Source organism: Etheostoma spectabile, chromosome 5 (assembly GCF_008692095.1).
Source record: "Etheostoma spectabile isolate EspeVRDwgs_2016 chromosome 5, UIUC_Espe_1.0, whole genome shotgun sequence".
Taxonomy (NCBI): domain Eukaryota; kingdom Metazoa; phylum Chordata; class Actinopteri; order Perciformes; family Percidae; genus Etheostoma; species Etheostoma spectabile.
The window spans coordinates 11,214,254-11,233,867 of record NC_045737.1 but is presented as its reverse complement, the minus strand read 5'-3'; the positions used below and the strand labels follow the sequence as shown (position 1 = coordinate 11,233,867).

General features: G+C 42.8%; 1 protein-coding gene across 1 annotated transcript in view; it reads right to left on the bottom strand.

Annotated features, from left to right (window-relative positions):
* Positions 1-358: 358 nt before the first annotated feature.
* antxr1a (ANTXR cell adhesion molecule 1a) overlaps positions 359-19,614 on the bottom strand; it is a 32,979-nt gene continuing 13,723 nt past the window's right edge. Inside the window, exons 9-18 of the mRNA XM_032517018.1 lie at positions 19,352-19,412; positions 17,419-17,517; positions 11,749-11,818; positions 11,552-11,630; positions 10,172-10,267; positions 7,935-7,976; positions 6,926-7,021; positions 6,293-6,460; positions 4,370-4,450; positions 359-1,027 (exon numbers count right to left, since the gene is read on the bottom strand). Coding sequence (XP_032372909.1) covers positions 602-1,027; positions 4,370-4,450; positions 6,293-6,460; positions 6,926-7,021; positions 7,935-7,976; positions 10,172-10,267; positions 11,552-11,630; positions 11,749-11,818; positions 17,419-17,517; positions 19,352-19,412 — 1,218 coding nt within the window. The 3' untranslated portion in view covers positions 359-601. The remainder of the gene's footprint in view (positions 1,028-4,369; positions 4,451-6,292; positions 6,461-6,925; positions 7,022-7,934; positions 7,977-10,171; positions 10,268-11,551; positions 11,631-11,748; positions 11,819-17,418; positions 17,518-19,351; positions 19,413-19,614) is intronic.

Genomic DNA, 19,614 nt, shown 5'->3' with positions numbered 1-19,614 from the left:
CATCATTTGATCATCGACAATAATAATACAAATTAAAAAATGCATTTATGTTGTATAAAACAAGGTAGAAATGGTATAATAAGAACAACTCAAACACTATTGCATGCAATTGCTCAACATTCAAGAGTACAAAAACTGATTATTCTTCAGATTGTCTTTTTTTCTAAATCAATCTTAATTGTGGAAAATGTGCAACATGAGTGTTTCTCTCATCGGAAAAAAAGATTGTAATGATACACAGGCACATTTTTGTGTGATTTGATCATGATTCGTCCAATCGCGCGTCCGCATGGAGGGGACAGCGGGGCCGGAAGCAGCTCTGAAGACGCTGGAGGCTGAATGGTTTTTGTTGTTGTTGTTTTTTTTTAAGCCGGCCAGCACGACCTCATTTGTAGAGAATGGTCTGTGTAATTCAAGCGTCAGTGATTGCAGTGTCGATGCTAAATGCGTACGAAAGTCACTGTAGACAAATAGCTGAAAACAGAGTCCTCACTGCTCCACTTCACAAGTCTGCCACTGAGAGTGGCGCGAGGCGCTCGCAGGCACTCGTGGGTACAATCCAAGATGGTCCTGTGCTGATAGTTGGTGCGCTCACGGAGCTCTACAGGCCGGGGCGAGGCGGCGGGCGGGCAGGCGGAGGGGCTCTCCCCGGGGGGGGTCCCTGTGGAAGAGGAGGCAGGGAGCCGGTCGGGGAGGCGGAGGGCGGAGGGCTGGGCGGGAGCGCTGGAGGATCGGGTATGTGCAGCGTGGTCAGAGGAAGAGCCCGGGTGGGAGGTGGCGTATAAGGGGGAGGCGTGATGGGAGGGGAGGGAGTGGCCGACGTGGGAGGAGGCGTTGGAGGCAGCAGTGGAAGAGCGGAGGAGGAGAATGCCGGAGAGGATGGAGGGCCTCGGGGGCTCGGTGGGAGCGTGCCCTGCGGCGGAGGTGGACTCCTGCTGGGGGGGTTGTAGATGGGGGATGGGTGGTGGTTGTAGTCTGGGTAGGGAGTAGATGGAGACTTCATGCGGGTGAAGTTCATGCACCTGCCCTGAAATTTGAAAACAGACCAGACTTTAGAGGAACATACTGTTTCTGGGCATTTTAGGCCTTTATTGACAGGACACCTGAAGACATAAAAGGGGAGGGGGAGGGGGGTGAAATGCAGCAAAGGGCCGCAGGTCGGAGTCGAAACCGGGCCCGCTGCGTTGAGGAGTAAACCTCTACATATGGGCGCCCGCTCTACCAACTGAGCTATCCGGGCGCCCAGAGGAACATACTGTAATGAACAAACAACTGAGGTGTGTTTTCTGTTTCACTTAAAGGGTCATTTCGTGGGGGGGGGGGGGGGGGGGGGGGACCCGTTTTGCCATGTATTGGTGTCTAAGTAACTAATTTGAACAATCTTTATTTTTGTTTATTTTTAACCAGAAACCACAATTGCCAAACTCACCAAAGTCCATTTAAATAAACAATACTCTTAGTGTGTATAGAGCCGGGAAATTTCCACATGGAAATGGGTGAATTAGGGTTTGTTTCAACCAAGCCAGAGTATTTTTATAATTAAAAAAAAAAAGTAAGTAAATAAATTACTGTTTGTGTAATGTTCAGTTGTGTTTCGTCTTATTAGTCTTATTCCCATTGAAGTTCCACAAAAATCTGTCTTTGCATTTTTGATGTATTTTGAGGTGAATTTTCAGGGTAAGAGACAGAAGGTGGGGGGGGGGGGGGGGGGGGGGCACTTTAAGTGACACATGCGCATGTGCTGGTTAAGATTGCTGTTAGCCTCGTTTCACTCAGGGGAAAAATGTCAAAAAGACAACCAAGTTTGGTAAACTTTTTCATATACGCCGGTCAGTTGGATCCCTAACACTCAAAAATCGTTTACGCCGATCAAGAATGTGGAGACCCTAACCCTGTCTCATCCAGTGTGTTTTTTTTTTTTGGGTTAATTTAATAGTCAGATGGATAATTCTTGGTTGTGAAAACGATTGTTGCAGTGTATTTTTTTCTTTTTACATTTCGCACCCATGCAGTGCATGTTCTGAAATGAATGTACACACAGTGTTGTTTAGGGGTTTTTTTAGTCAGAGAAGCTACATAGGCAGTGTATTTTTTTTAATTTTTGCTTCATTTTGAGTTGCCGGATCCCCCCCCCCCCACGCTCCAGGACCTCCCACTTTATAGACGTCAGACACTTTCTGAAATATTCTATAGGATTTACTAATTTGTCATTCCTGTTGACAGCTGTATATAATGAATGTAATTGTTTGCTTCTCATTATTTCTCTTTGGTCAAACCTTCTCAGAACTTTGCTTTTCTAAATCTTTTTATCTGACAAAACGCTCAAGAAAAGCAAAGTTCTTACAGTCCTGATGCTGTTTTTTCGACAGCTGAATAAGTCTAAGATTTAAAAATGTCCCTTGCTGCTTTCTGTTACAATCCACATGGACTGACGAGTACAGCAGATGGTAATGTGTGTGTGACTCTCACTTAAAGAAGCCTTTCCTATAGTCCACACACACACACACACACCTATGTGACCGCGCTTTAATGTCAACAAACCTCCTATAATATAAATGCGGTCCTGTATGTCTCAGTCACAGGTTTAGTTAAGGGCAATTATTCGAATTCTCTACTCAGGCTGACAAAATAACCTGCCACCACTCTCCCGCTGTCCAAACCGAAGTGAGCTCATGCAAGAGAGAATATTATATTCCAGAAACAAGCTGCACCCCAGGAGCAGCTGCACTGAGGGGATCAGGGAGACGGATAAGGGATGACAGCGCTGCTGCTCTGCGCCTCTCATTTACCAGCGGGGCACAATGAGACAAAACCAGACAATATACAAAAATACAGTACATACATACTGTAAATACATACGTACATACTGTAAATACATACGTACATACTGTAAATACATACATACATACATACTGTAAATACCTACGTACATACTGTAAATACATACAGTATGTACATACATACATACAAGGACGTAGGTTTTGTTTCAACATTGGGTGCAGCACGTTATAACTGGGGACTCTGGGGGTTCTTCTCCCTTAGAAAAGTTTCAGTGACACACACTCCATGCCCCCCATGTAGGCTGAGTCTTGCAGTGGCCTGGGTTCAAATCGGACCTGTGGCCCTTTGCTATGAGTCATCCCCCATCTCTCTTTCTCTCTCTCTCGCCCCCCTTTCCTGTCTATCCACTGTCACTAATAAAGGGAGAAAGACCCCAAAAAAATAATCTTAATTTCCTAGACTTTTAAGACTCACAAAGGTCAAAAAAAGCCACATCATTCAAGGAAGAAAATATTCTAAAATGTCAATTAAAAAAAGCAACACTCTCCCAAAGCCAATCACATATTTTGAGGGAGACAAATCTACCGCTTCTAAATATTGGGGGGGGGGGGGCATATCCCCTGCATCATCCCCAAAATCTGGGCATATACATACATACATACATACATACAGCAAGGATAGAGCTATAAACACAACAGTATTTATTGTTGTAAAAGTACTGTATAAATATTATTCATTCCTATAGTACTATAATAAGTATTTTAGGACATTGATGCTCTGCGGGTCACTTCCTCTCCGTGTGTCGCCGTTCGCTTCAGGAAACAATAACGTTCGAAATAGCGATCTACACGCTGAAAATGGCCCGTTTTTAAGAAAATATGGGCCGAGGGGTATGACTGTAAAGATATACATACAATATGTTTACAGCCTTTACTCTCTGCATGGGATATATTGGGACTGATTGCTGTGGGGAAAAAACGTCGGTATTTCACTTTTTGGGGAACGGTCCGTGAAAGCTGTGTGATGGCAATCCCAGTCCCTTTTATAAAAAAAAAAAAAAAAAGTACAATCAGCAAGACAGTGAAGTAATCTGAAGATCTTTTTCATTCGTTGAGGGTAATGGCTGCTCTTAGGTCGACATTTCTTACTCAGGGGAAGATGAAGCATTACATAAACTCTTGCGGGTGAGGGATTATTATATACAGACTTTCCTCAGACTCATTTTTTCAACACTTCCCTAGATCCCACAGTCTCAGACTACACGTCAGCTGCCAACAGTAGAGGTCATCGCACTGTTAACCCCCCCCCCCCCCCCCCCCCCCCCCCCCCCACCACTCCAGCTACAGCTGGCCTTTGAGGAATTACATTTGCAGAGCACTGTAGTCAGCCGCTGCAGCCCAATACCCAATTCACCGCAAGGTTTCCCATGAGCCTCTCTGCTGCAAACAGCTGGGCCATTCCCTCAACAAAAGATTCTCATTATTTACCAAATGCTAAAGCGCCGCCAACTCCCTATATCCGTCAGTAAAACACAGGCTGATTGGATGTTTTTATGCCAACCTGTGTAGCTTTTTGGAGTTACTCTTACCTTGTCACCGGGATGAGGTCTCATCACAGACACGCGGTCGTAGCCTTTTCTTAAAAGTACCCACAAAGCATCCAGTTTGCTCTATGGGAAGAAAGAAGAAAGGAAACTTTGAAGTCATTACAACGATCTTACCTTTTTTTATTCTTAAGATCAGGTTTCTGGCGTCAATCCATTTGTCCCTCTTGGCCACTCTAAAACCCCCTTCCCCACTAGGTGCAGCTAAATGACCAGCGGTATCCGATCCACGGCCACTTCCCAGTGACGAGCTGACACGGTTTCAGTTCATTGTGAACTGACTCTTCATAGATTTTATACAGAGCAAATACTTTGAGGATAAGAGCAGAAAATTCAGCTGTTTTTCCTCACAAAACTGCTGGCTCTGCAGCCCTACTCTCTGGGGGTCAGTCCAACAGAAGTCTGGTTTCTATTATCAACCCCCCCCCCACGCTGAAGGCTTCGGAGCGACTCCCCCAACCCCACGGTGCTGGGACCGTGTGCCAGTAGTCACCTAAGCATTATTACCTTAACACATCTCATGCTCTCACTGGGGCATTTTAATAATGCTAGAACTTGCGTGTACTCAGCCAGATTAACATGAAGTAATTTGTAGCAGATGGCGTTGTACTGGATGCAGTACACATGCTAGCAGCTGAAAAACGTCTTTTGTCCCAGGAGAGCTACGATTAAACAATCATGAATGCTTATTTTCTTGTGTTGAGCACTTGAAACTCATCATTGTTTGTGCCATTATTAGTTGCAGACCGACCGAACACATTGTTTACATGCACATAATATCGAACATTGACCTTGTTCCAAATATGACAATGATCCGAGTTTAATATGGGTCATGTAAACAGCATATTCTGTCTTGGATATTCAGAATAAGGCCGTTTTCCAAATTTAGCATTTTCCAATTAAGAAATGCCGGAATTATTCTGGGTTGAAGAAGCATTTTTTGGATATGTATACAGAATATTGGGAATCTGTTGAGGTTTTTACCACGTTGTGATGTTTGGGCATGTCCAAAAACCTGTTGACATCAAAGTCTTTCATAATGTTAAACCCTCGTGTTGTCTTCCCGTTAAAGTGAAAATCAACACTTTTGTTGACGCTTTTTATCAATGTTTTTTAAAACTTTTTCTTTCATTTCTGTCCTTTTTTTTTCATCACTTTTGATGCTTTTTTCAATGTTTGTCACTTTTTTGACGTTTTCAACACTATTAACTTTAGTTTTACAGTTACTTTTGGAATTTGTGGTCAATAAACCACATTTATAGGAAATTATAATGTTTAAGTTGGAAAAGCAGCAGGATTATTTTGACTAAAATTAAAGGAATGGATGTTGATGGATAATCACAGACTGGAATATGTCAACTTTTACTCAATACTATTTCAAAAACACTTCCATTTGTTTTTCAAATGCTATAAAATTGAATAAGACGCCCCAAAATCAATAAAAGTAGAGATTTGTACTTGGCAAAGAGCGTTGTGTGGAATCAATCATGTTAATTTGGGGAATTAAAAAGAACATTGATATAGGACAACGGGTCAATTTGACCCGAGGACAACATGAGGGTTATAAGTAGCTGTGTTTCTCCTTCTTCTCTTTTGGCCATGCATCTCTACCGCAGCCCTGCAAACTGTTGCCTGACAACCATAGCAACGCACAGAGCTGACCGTAAGCCGTAAAACAGGCAAAAGGCCGTAAACTGTCACAAACTACATCCCGTTTTTTTCCCTTATTACAATAAAAGACTATATTATGTCCAACTAAGGTGTTTACATGGCTACTACTTTTTCCACTAATATTTTGGTTTACATGCAGCTGGACATAAAAAGGATTCTTTCTTTTAAGTTTTCCACTGGTGGCAGACTTCTTCGACCGTTATGTGCATGTAAGCGTAGTCTGTGTTGGTCCTGTACCTTGATGGGGGAGTACCACTTGCGTGGCCCCAGGGGTTTGTGCATGCCGTTGTTGAGAACCCGCATGGGGGCCTCCACATACTCCTGTTCAGGCATCTTCACTTTGGCGTTTTTGGCCTTTTCCAGCTTTGCTCCTTCTTCGGTGGAGCCTTTCTCACCCCAGCGGACCTAATAACGGAGAGTATGGAGAGACGGAGATGTTGTCAGTACCCGATCTGTGCGCATGTGCAGATGATAATCCTGTTTCGAGGATTTACGACACGGCACAGTCTGCATGCGCGGACATCTTGCACGTGGCGGATTGTCACAGATCAGGTACCGACAGATGTACCTTTTTAAAGCAACACTAAGGATCTTTTCCCGCTTCGGCCCCCTACAGGTTGGAAGTGGAGTTGTCCCATTATGTCTCATTGGAACTACAGATCCGCTACCCGATCTGGCAAACTTGCATAGAGCGGTTATAGCCGGTAGAGAGCCGCAAAGGAATGCAGAAGTGCCGTTTACACTGTTACGAGTTGATGAACCACTGAACTGGTTTTGGAAACATTATTTTAAGATACAAAAAGTTCTTTAATGTGGACATCAGTGTGTTATTTGAACTTTCTGGAAGTGTGAGGTTTGACTTGCTCTCACCTCCATCCTTTTGATCCCCCCAACTCCTCTTCCTCCGTAGTAGGAGGCGTCTACAGTCGGCCACTTCTTCTTAGGGGCTTCAAAGTCTTCATCATCCTGTGGGAAAGTGACAGGAGGTGGAATTGATTGTGATATATTTGTTAAATAGGCCATCTGACAGGCTAGCTGTAGCTACAATTAAGGGACAATAAAAGGGTAAATTAACCTCTAACTCTTTTAATATGAACGTAGACATACTGAATGAACACGTAGGAGCTGCTGCCCTTTCACTGGTCACCAGTAAATACCTCCCTGTCTGCCCTCCCCCCTCCAGACCCAGCCCTTATTTGAGTCCCCTGTGAGCTGGTGCTCAGATCAGAGGAAATTACAAAGCCCACCGCCCAAACGTGTTATGTTGGAGCTCTTTAATACACCCAGTCTGACTCATAATCTACCAGAATGTCAGACAGAGGAAGCCATAATGAAGGCTGAAGGATGTCTGTGAAGCCAAGGTTGGCCTTGGAGTCAGCTTTTCTTTTTTCTTTTCCTTTTTTTTCTTTTTTTTTTAGATTGACCTAATTATTCATTTAATTGGTGCAAATAAAAGCAGCCTGATGTGACCCACAGTCGCACGTTAGCTTGCTGTCATTGCTCTGTGAGATTGGCCAGCCCAAAATGTATTTTAATAACATGAATTTGTTGATCCAATTAGTCACAAATATTCCATGGAAGTTCAAAGAGTTTTAGATGAAGTGATTTTGGAACACACACAAAAAGAGAGGAACAAGAAGAAAAAAAACAGTAAAAGTCAGGCGTTGTATTGGGATTTCATTGTTATTCTAAGAGGGCGTTAACTCACATTGGATGAATTACCAAATGAGTGAAATCAGAGGGGGTTTTATTTGCAAAGATGCGAGTGAATGACGCCGCATGGTCATTGAGGTTTAGAATGTACGACCTGAAGTCTGAATCTTAAATAATGAGCTTTTCTTCTATGAAACCGGTTGAGGAAAGACGGCGAGGCTCCTACCGAACTCTCGTCCGCAGCTGGTGGCGGGGGTTCATGGATGATCTGTGGAGAGGAAGAAAAAAAAAGATTGCATGAGAGGAGATGTTGGGGGTGTTGTGAGACAACAAAAGTCAACCCATGTATTAAAATGTTCATTTGCACGTCACAGCAATGTGTCAACAAGATGGTTACACAACAACACATGGCTGAGGAACTGGAAGAATAACTCATAAACACTATAGTCTAGGTTCTGTATGAAGCAATGTCTTCCATGGAATTTAACGTTTTGAGGATGTTGTGCAGTTGCCACACAGCACGATTGCAGTTTTGTAAGCCTGTACAGTTTAGTCTACGTCTTGCACTCTCCCTACCCTCTGTTTCTTTCCCCGTCACCACATGAGCTGTCAGGGTATTTCTATTCTAGTTTAAGAAAGGCAGCACCTTCTACATGAAATGCACTTGGCAAATTAAAGCATTCTGATTCCTATTTGTGATTTTCCTCCATGCTTTTCCAAAACCTGGAACACGAAACGATTCCCCATGGTAACCTTGCATCGCTTTTTCCTAAACAGACTTTGCTGCACAGACTTGAATTTGCAACTTAATGGACAAGAACAGAAAGAGAAGAAGAAAACAGGGAGGGACAGCCATGTTGTAAAAGCTGACATGTCTCTCTGGCAGCTCTCGGCTCTCCTGTTTCCAGCGCTGGAAACATTGGATGTGATTCTGAAAGAGAGACCCTGCGCTCTTCATTTGAAAGGAGAAATACAGATTTTGACCGCGAGCGGCTGTTTACATGAGAGCTTGCTGAAATAGTGTGATGTTGGCAGGTGGGCTACAGTCCAAGCACTGGCACAGGCATGTTTGTTATTTCCTCTTTTTACTGTATCTAGAGAAGATGAATGCCATAAAAATACTTTTTTTTTTTAGTCTTAGTGAGTTATCTTGCTTCTGAAAATCTCATAACAAAGATATCAACCCAAAACAGCCTATTTTTGGGTTGTTTCCACACAGCTGGGAATTCAAATGAGTCTCCCCCATTATTGAGAGGTGAGACTCGGAGGTTACCCGCCGTGACCTCTGGAAACAGCATAATTACTTAAACACGCGTTCCTCTGTGGCCTTGACCTCTTCTGGCAGCGGCCTGAATACAGCCCCAGAGATCCTAAAGGGCTGGACGCCTTTATTGGCTCATAGACAGGGGTGGAGCGGGGGAGGGAGGGGGTGGTTAGGGTTAGAGGAGTTCGTGTCCCGGGAAAAAGAAGACCTTCAACCAGTAAAAGCCTGTTGTGTCCTGGGTGCTCTACGGTCTTTGAGGGGGGTGCTGTCAATCTAGATGGCTGGCGCAAAACATTTCATATAACCAGATTGCCAGATTGGATGTCTATAGTAGAAAATGGGGAATGTACCTGAACTTTCTGGAGGTGGATTTATACATAATTATGTTTAATGGTTTGTCTATTTTGTTGAATGTTGAATATTGTAATTACTGTCATTTTTTCTTGATTTTTTTTATCATTGGTGGGTGGTGATGACAAAATTGTATGTTTTGTATTTTTATATATATTTTTTATTAATCTTAACTTTAGAACGTCCTTTTTGTGTTTATACTGAACTGTCATCACCGCATGCCGATCACCTTTTCTCGGCTAAATTGAAGGCCCCTGACTGTCATGTGACCGGTCGTCACGTGACCCGCTGGCGAGCGCCTGATGTCGTATAGGATAGCATACGAATTGGTGTGCATACGTTTTTGTACAACATCATACGAACCCGTTAATGAGAATGCGTTGTGTGGTTTCAGAACGATGAAGACAGTTGACGAACAGTAGTATACGAAGTAGGATGTCGGCTCGACAGGATGATTCTTTTTCATGGCAACTATCATGTTTTCCCCAAATGATGTACACGTTTTTTAGGAATTCTTTTATCTCCTTTGTAAATGGGGGGAAAAAAGCATGTCCCCCGGGCCCCCGTAGGGTTGGGCTGAGCTTCTGGCTCCGCCCCTGCTCATAGACCCTAATGTTCTCCCCTTTGGAATGCTGTTAAGGTTAATAAGATGCCTTAGGGGGCGTTAGCCGGACAAAACAGACCTGGAAAAGACATTTCTGTCCGTCTTATTGTCTGCCAGCAATATCACTGCATTCCAAAAGTGTTTGAAGCCATCTAAATTGTAAGAAGAACAGACCAGAAGCTGAAGAATCTGTGAAGCGGCATGTGGGCATGTTATTATTGCCCTAGTGTTTAAGAGATCTCACCACAGTGCAGCAGAGAGGCCAGAACCACCAGAGGAGCGCCAAGACCAGCAGCAGCATCAGGATGAGCAGAGCTATGGCCAGTATGGTCCCATCAGACTGTGACAGAGACAGACACGTCGACACAGACTCTCTGAACATGTAGAGCAATGGAAAGACCTAAACCATTTCTCTAGGCTTTAAGGGTAACTTTATTGGTTTTTTTCCAACCTGGATTTCATATGTTTTTGTGTCTAAGTGACTGATAAGAACAACATTTTTTGAAATTGGTTCAGTATTTAGCAAGACCAGCCAGCAGCGACGAAACAAGCTACAATGCAACGTTATACTGTGCAATTGCGCCCCTTGAATTTCCGTCCACTTAAAGTGCTGTTTTTTTAGCCACTGACTGACTGATTATTATTCTAAGTTACAACATTATGGAAAGGATCCCTACAGAGAAAGCTTTTTTATTTTTTTGTTAAAGAGCAAGATCCTTTTTGTTTAACATGAAACAGCCCAAAAAATCTCTATCACCAAACCCACAAGACTCCATTTAAATAAACAGTAATTATATCCTCGTAAAACACACTATAATTCAAAGTCGACCCGAAACTAAATCAAACTACCAAAAGTCGTCTTGGTTCGTCTCTCCACTGTTCCAACAATCACCACTCTGGTCTGGTTCAAATAAAGCCATAACTCACCCATTTACATGTGGAAATATGCTGTCTCTATACACGCTAAAAGTACTGAGGATTTATATTGGAGTCTGGTGAGTTTGGTGATGGAGATTTTGGGGCCGTTTCATGTTAAACAAAAAGGATCTTACTCTTTAACTAAAAGGTCTTTCTCTGTGGCCAGGTTAGCTCAGTTGGAAACCGGAGCATTTGTACATTAATTCCTCTATGCAGAAGGTCCAGGGTTTGAATCTGACCTCTGACAATTTACTGCATGTCTCGCCTGTCCTGTCCCAAAAAATAATCTTTAAAAAAAAAGTATGTCTTAGGGATCCTTTCCATAATATTGTCAGACACTCATAATCTGAACCTGTCGGTGGCAAGAACAGAACTCTTAGTGGATGGAAACTGACGATGAATGACTTGCCCTATGGTTACATCATAGCCCTGTTTTACAGCTGCTAGTTAAAGCGTTCTCGCTCAATACTGGACCAATTTCCAAGATATTTGACACTAATACATGGGAAAGAGGCTCTTTTGGTTTGGAATCAGTAGGCTACTTAAATACTGGGATTCAGCGGTTGCTGAAATACTAAATTCATCATTTAAACATTATTAGACTTTTTAGTTTACATTGGAAATGCACCGTTACCCAACAGTAATTAGTAAGTAATTATTAGTAATTAGTTTCTAAGCTATTGCTGGTACATTAAATTGTACTCACACAGCCCACAGTGGTGATGGTGACCGAACTGGAGATGAAACTGAGACCTTCGTTCATACTGACATAAAGGTTCGCTGCCCTGGACAAGACAAAAAAGAAAAAATGTCTCGGCTGTGTGCGGTGCCTTAGAAAAACAAGAGTGCACGGTGTCATGTGAAACCTCACATTTGTGTTAGAATATTTCAACTTCAACTTACATCCCCTCATCTTGGAGAACTGGTGCAGGGCAGAGGAGATATGTATCTTCCACAATCAAAGGCTTCACCACTAGAGGAGGGGAGGGAAAGGGGTCATTAAGAAACATTTCAGTCTTGTAACAGTCAGCAGTATTCACTGACATATAAAGCCCTGTCACCAGATTTACCCACATCATGACGGGATACAGTACTAGTTTAATGACTTAATACCACATTGCTTCATTGTAATTGAATAAGTATGTTGACATGTCACATCTTAAACTGGAACTCAAATAGCAAACTGTCTGAGAGGAGCATTGTTTCGAGACAAGAAGACTGAACTGAAGACATCTGTATGACATGTATGAGGAACACCAACATCAACACAGTATTTTTTTTGTTTTTCCAGGCGAATCTACTGTAGGTCCTCGCCTTGTCCAGCTGGCCTTTAGGAACGCGGCTCCAACGAGCATCATCGCCCGAGCCTGTGTGTTTATCCTGGCAGGAGGAGAGCATACCCCAGAACTGAGGAAATCAACACAAGCAGAGGCATGGGTCGCGACCGCTCTTCTCCAGGAACACCACGCAGGTTGGAGGGGTGGGGGGGTGGGGGGGTGGGGGGGCTCAACGGATGCCAAAAATGTCTCAAACTAGGCTAGATATGATCTCGCTCAGAGTTCATCTCTGCACTCAACTCGCACTCAGAATACACTCTGAAAACATGACGAAAAGGCCTTAGAGTAGGGCAGGGCAATATATCGACATATATGGATCATGAAATGACACACGTGTGTTCTCGTTTCCTGGTTTTAAAGACTGCATTACAGAAAAATTAGGTCATTTTATGAATGACTTACTAGCTGTTCTATTATTTGCCTTACCATCTTAATCATTATAGCCTCATTTTGGTGATCATTTACGAAACCTCTCATTGTGTTAATGTTGTGAAAGCACCAATAGTCAACCCTACAATATCGCCGCAATATTGACATTGATGTATTTGGTCCAAAATATCGTGATATTTGATTTTTTTTTTCCCGGTATTGCTTTCTTAAACCACAGTAAAGTCCAATAAAGAGCTGATTCAGCACACGTCCACTGTTTGAATCCCTTGAGGTTAAAATGCTGGCAAACATCCATGTCATGATGCTTTATTGGGCTGTTTACCCCCAGAGCCCAGAGACGGGTCATGTTTCACTGTGAGGTGCAGACAGAACAAGTGCCCGCAGTTCAACCATTACGTTAATGGGAATTACTGCTTCAGATGATGACAGATGTACAATCGCTGAGAGACTGTTCACTGGGACGGTCTGTAGTGGTCTCAGCAGTCGACTGTGGGAAAACGGCAGCATTACGTTAGGTATTCAGAATCATCAGACTCCGCTACAATCGCATTTAAAGGATTAGTTTGACTGTTTGACCTATTCGCTTTCTTGCCGAGAGTTTAATGAGAAGATTGATACCGATGTATGGTAACGTTAGCCATATGCTTAGCTCAGCTGTTGATTATGGAAACAGCAGCATCTTTGAGTTGTTGAAGAATCTATGAAGTTATTTAAACAACATGATCTCCAAAACATACGAGGATAACGGTCGTTTGTTCTCTACCCTCTAAGACGACGCACAGGACTGCTTCAGAAATCAGAACGTAACAGCGTTACAGTTTTAAACACGTGGATAACAATGTTGAATGGTCGCAGTTTGGTTAGGTTTAGGCACAGAAACTGCTTAGGGTTCAAATCCGACGCTACTTCACTTCCTGCTACGCAGTAATGCAAAACGTGACAACTCTGTTTGTTCTGTAAAGTGAGAAAAAAACCTCATTGCTGATTTTAGATTTCAGGTTGTTGTTGTTTTTTTCAGATTGAACAAACAAGATGTAACATGAGCTTTAGAGGTGCTGGTAGGCAGATGTTGTTACTGGTGGGAACCAGTTCGATCAGGAGTGTTTTTGTGGTTTGAAGACTATCTACTGGCTTCACCCCTGTGGCGAGCGCTCGGAGAACCAAGTTACATGATGCAGGGTTCAGTTATCAATGTTCTTGAAGGTTGAATGAGATACACAATCAGTGGTGTAGCCTACGTGATACGCAGGCGTACCCCATGTACCCACTGGGAAAGGTCAAGAATTTCCATCTACCCCACTTCCAAAAGCACAAGGAGACGCAACGTTTTGGTCATAAATTGACCCCGTCTGTGTTGCGAGCAGCGCCTTGAAATTAAAGGTCCCATGGCATGAAAATCTCACGGCTAAGTATTCACTAGCCACTGTGGGAGGTGGATTTTTAAATCCACCTCCCACATTGCCTAGTCATCAAAAACTTTAACTTCAGGCCCTGGTTGCTAGTCACCCAGCAGCAACAACAACACAGTTGCTTGGCGGCCATTCTCTGTGGAAACATGACATTGACTTATGTGAATCACTAAAGTAGATATGAAAAGACCGCCAATGCAAACTACGTTGTTGTTTTCGTAAGACTGCCCCAGATGGTTACGTTACAGAAACTACGGAAAATTAAGCCAGACGGGGCTGATGCTATACACGGTAACGTTACAAAAGAATTATAGTGTTGTCGCTCTGGGACACGGGTGAGAATGACTCTGGGAGGGAAAAATCACAGCATACTCACTACAAAAAAACTAGACTACACACATGCTCTAGCAATCGCTTCATTCATTCATTTAGCTGAGGTGTCGTAAGATAAGAGAGTCAGGATGGTAGGAAGGATTGTCTCAAGGTCTCTTCACACAGATAGGAAAACAGTGTTGCACACTAGGATACAAATAAAATGGATGAGAACGACTTTCTTCAAAGTTCTCACACAATGGAATGTAAGATTATTCACAACAGTTGCCTTAAGCTGAGCCAGCTGTTTCAGCCTGTTTCCAGTCGTTTTGCTATGCTAAGCTAACCAGCTGCATGCTGTAGTTTTGTGTTTAGCTCACAGACATGAGAGCGGTGTAAATCTTCCCATCTTACTCTCGGCATTAAAGCAAATAACTATGTTACCCAAAATGTTGAACTATTTATTCAGTGTCCCATATCCCATTATTCACCCTGTTCAACATAGTCCATGGCAACATCTGTCCCCAAAACATTAGACAGCTCACGGCCCGGGCCTGCCAAATCCCAGTCCGCCCGACTGTATTTGCAGCTACTTTTTCCTGGAGACACAAACTCAAACGTCTATTCATCTGCTCAACACATGCAGTTACATATTGCTGCTTTCCTTTTTTTACCATTTCTCCGGCTGAGCTGACCTAATTCTTTTCATTTAAAGTTTTACCCTTGATGTGGAGTAACAAGTTTCAGAGGATTGTTTAAACAAATCTAGAAGTGATCAAATGAGGAAGAGTCTATAATTATAATGGGATTGACATAAGGAGATCATTTTGCTCAAATCGTTTCCATGTCCACTGTTTGTCTGCAGGAAGTTGGATGTTGTGTCACGCAGAAACAATTATGATTCTGAGGACTTGTTATTGTTTCATTAACACTAGGAGGACTTTACTTTGTTACAAAAATCAATGCAGGGGCGGAGCCAGACGTTCTAAACCAAATCTAAAGGCGGGTCAAGGGGCGTGCTCCATTTACAGCAGCAATGTGCACTATGTTTCATACCATTTCATAAAATAATGCCTGAGAAATCTGCACATCATTTGGTTAAAAGCATGATCGTCCTGTATTTGGTATCTAATCGTTCTTCAGCTGTCTTCATCGTTCTGCTTACAGAAAGCAACAAATGTTAAGAGTAACTCATTTTCACTCCTGCTCCACCTAAAGAAAGGCAAAAATTGATGTAACTGTAAAATAATGTACAGTACATAGGGTAGGACTTTGGCGTAAACCGCATCAGGGAGACTGAGGGGAAATAACACGAAGGAGCCCCAGAAGCCCCCCAGCAACCACCACCATTATAGAGTCAATCTGGAATAGAAAAGTATTGCTTGAGTGCTGTCCTGCACACTAAATACAGAATTAACACGAGAGAGCAGAAAAGATGATCCTGCCAAATGCTTCTAAACTCCAAAACAGACCACTTGGATGGAAGCAACAAAACAAATCTGACAGCAGACATTTTCCAGATTATAAAAAAAGGAATTACATTCCTTTGTGAAAAGGATGGGAGACGGTGAACTCCAGCTGACTGATAAAGACACGGAGAAGCACCGACCGATTAAAGAAGAAACGCGTCTGTTTACCAGAGGAGCAGACATTTGGTTTGCACCTCAGCGCTTTGTAATTAGACCAGCGTCTCCTGCAGCCTGCAGGAAGTGGTTTTAACAACTATTACAGTAAGCCACCAGTAAAAGACTAGTGGGGGGGTGGGGGGGGACTGGTTGTATCCATCTCTGCACCCACCTCACACTCAGAATGCTCTCTGAAAGCATCACGAAGAGAGAGAGAGAGAGAGTTTGGCTGGGCAATATACAGTGGCATGAATAAGTTTACACCCCCATGCTAAAGTTGATTTAAGAAGAGGAATAAAAAACAACTTTTGGAAATTGATCTTAATGCCTTAATTGAAGAAAATTAGGAAAATCCAACCTTTTAAGGACACCGATTTTTCTTTGAGAATAAATAATGTATTGTAAATAATTAATGTTTTTCCTAAAATACAGGGGGCATAAGTATACACCCATAGGGGGGGACATAGGGGGGTGGATACTTATTTCCCTCTGTATTTTAAGGAAGAACATTTATTTATTTACAATATTTATTCTCAAAGAAAATTGGTGTCCTTAAAAGGTTGAATTTTCCTACGTTTTTTTTGATTAAGGCATTAAGCTCAATTTCCAAAAGATGTTTTTTTATTCCTCTTTTTAATCAACTTTACATGGTTGTGTAAACTTATGCAAGCCACAGTGTATCGATATATCAACATTGATATTTTGTATGAGGCTAGATATTGTCTTAAATTTGACTCACAAGTGTTCCTGGTTTTAAAGACTGCATTACAGTAAAGTGATGTCATTTTTTTGAACTTACTGTAGTAGCTGTTCTACAGTGTTTGCCTTTCCCCACTTAATTATTGTAGCCACATTATTTGTGATTATTTATGAAGTCGCAATATCTATATTGATGTATTTGGTCAAAAATAACGTGATATTTGATTTTTTTTTTCTGCATCGCCTGCTTAACGACAAACTATAGTGAAGTCCATTAAAGAGCTGATTCTGCACACTTCCACTGTTTAAATCCCTTGATGATAAAATGCTGGCAAACATCCATGTCATGATGCTTTATTGGACTGTTTACTATTCCAGTAAGAAGACAGTAAAAGACAGGGTCTGCCTAGTGTGTGGTACTCATTCTCCCTTTATCTCTCGTTTCTGGCTCCTTTCCAGCCTGTCAAATTACACAATGTGTTGATGAAAACAAACCCAAAAACATGAGTCCGTTACACTAGCATGGCTTTTTGTTTGATCACAGAGGATTCCCGCTGTGCGGGTGACTTTGTACTTGACTTTAGGGAAGCTCAATTACCTGTAATTAAGACCCGGCTGCCTGCATGCATGTGTTTATTCCAGCTGTTTTTATTATAAATGAACTGAGTGGTCGACTCTGAGTCGGCGTGTACTACTAATAGCTTTTAGCTTATGCTAAAGCTAATGGGGATCCAAATTCGGCGTGTACTCAGTTAAAGCACTCATCACAGTAAATCAAGAGTTCGACGATTTAGCACTCACTCTTAGTGACGGTGTCGTTGATGCGGAAGCTGCACAGGACCTTCTCGACATTGCGGGCGTGGAGAAATCCGTTGCCCCTCACCACCACTTGGAAGGACTCTGAGCGAGGTGAGGAGAAACACAAACGTCACCTGAAGAACACTCATGCCATTAGAAAATGAAATTTGCAATTTCTGTTACAGGAGTTTTGTTCATAAGACATGCGACAGGAAGCTTGGTTTACATAGGTAACATCACTACTGTTTTTAGAATAACATTTCTTTGTCTGTACGGCTTTTAGGTACATATTTGTTCAGATATAGCCTATGTAACATATAAAGAAAACATTTCCTTATTTGGTGTAATAATAATTTTTTTTTTCTGTATGTTTTATTTTTACCTTCATCAAATATGCAAGCCCAATATAAGGTAAAAGGAAGAGTTGACACGTCAATGCTTTTCTACATATTGAGTTCTAAAAGTGCACTATGAGTTCCAGCATGGTTTCAGCGCAATTTCATGTTTTGACTCAGATCGTAGAATCTTCTTGATCCGCTTGCTGCCTGTCCCCTTAATACACCGTGAAAGCCCAGTCTCAGACAACACAGGAACCCTTGAATCCAGAGTTCTCACGAGAACACAATTTGAATTTGCTCAGCGAGTTACTCTGGCATCGAGTAATGCTGCTCATTAACTATGCCCTGTAGCCGAGCTGCACCAATCACATCGGTGTATCTGATGTAGGCGGGCCAGAGGCGAGCTGCACCAATCCCATTGGTGTATCTGATGTAGGCGGGGCCAGAGGCGAGCTGCACCAGTCACATCAGTGTATCTGAAATAGGCGGGCCAAAACGCGAGCCGAACAGACGACAACAGTTTAATCTACCAGTTAGCTCCGCTGCTAGCTAAGCGTACGGGGCTCTGGATACGTCAACCAGTGTGTTGTTGTGATTGGTCGTAGTGTTATCCAGTTGTGTGCAGTGAGATTTTCAAATGCACGCTTGAGATGGGCTACTTTCATTACTCAATGCCAGACCCTTAATCCTTCAGATTTGGCTCTGATTTCCAGGCTACAGGATACGCACCACAACACAACAAACCACATTCCAGCCAATCACCAACAAGATGGTTGGGGGAGCGGGTGGGGGTTAGTGACAGTTAAGGCCTTTTATGGTTGTGCGTCAAATCGACAGCATACCCCTGGCAGACCCCTCTGCGTCTACGCTGGACCCCACACCGTAGCCTGACAAGCACCTCTCAAAAAATGTAACTACACGTTGCAGCGACGCACGCCGCTCGGCCGTGGCTTGGTAGCGTTGCATTCCCCCCCCCCCCACTCATTTCCTGGTTCTCCTTCTCCGTAAACAACATGAACTCAAGGAGAGGGTTAACTTCTCCTGCTGCAGATTTCCCACCACGGTCAGAAAACACAGGGAAGACACTTTGTTTCTCTCACTATGACTCTAAAGTTGGTACACGCTCCAAAGTTAATCGCCGTCACTTTCTCACTTCTCCCTCGCTCTACCACTCATTCCCACACACACACACACACACACACACACACATGTCGGCCCTACGCACACACCAGTGCACAAGTATAAACATCAGGCCACTTACGTAGGCAATAGCGAAAGCTTTACGGGCTTTAGTTAGTTAGTCTTGACAGTTATGAAAGCATGGGGGGAGGGGCGAGCTGTTTTGTTTTAAATCTACTTAGAACGTCAACAGACGTGACCATGCAGGAACTCATATTGCACCTTTTAACAAAGAAAAAAACAAAAAAAATATTTAGAAGGAAACAAAGTTGATTTTGCAATTCTTAGTTTTACACATACAGTAGGAAGCCAGTTTAAACCGGGGTTAAATCATTTCCGACTAAGGTGTGCTACTGTTGGATGTCATGCATTCAGGGGCCTGGTGTGGATGAACAGGCTCTAAATCCTCTTTGTCTTACCTCCTGCACAGATACTAGAAGGCTCTGCTGCCAGGATCTCGATACAGGACTTCTTCAGGATCTGAGGAGATAACAGGAAACACTTTTAGTGGCCAGTCAGCAAATCTCAGATGGTGGAGCGTTCCTAAACTCACCGACAAATCAATCGATTCTCATAATGGGTTGGTATGATGTCTACGGAAGAGGATTAGGGCCACTGGTGAAAATGTATTTGAGTTCTGACTTTATTCTCAAAAGTCTGAGAATAAAGTCAGAACTCATAA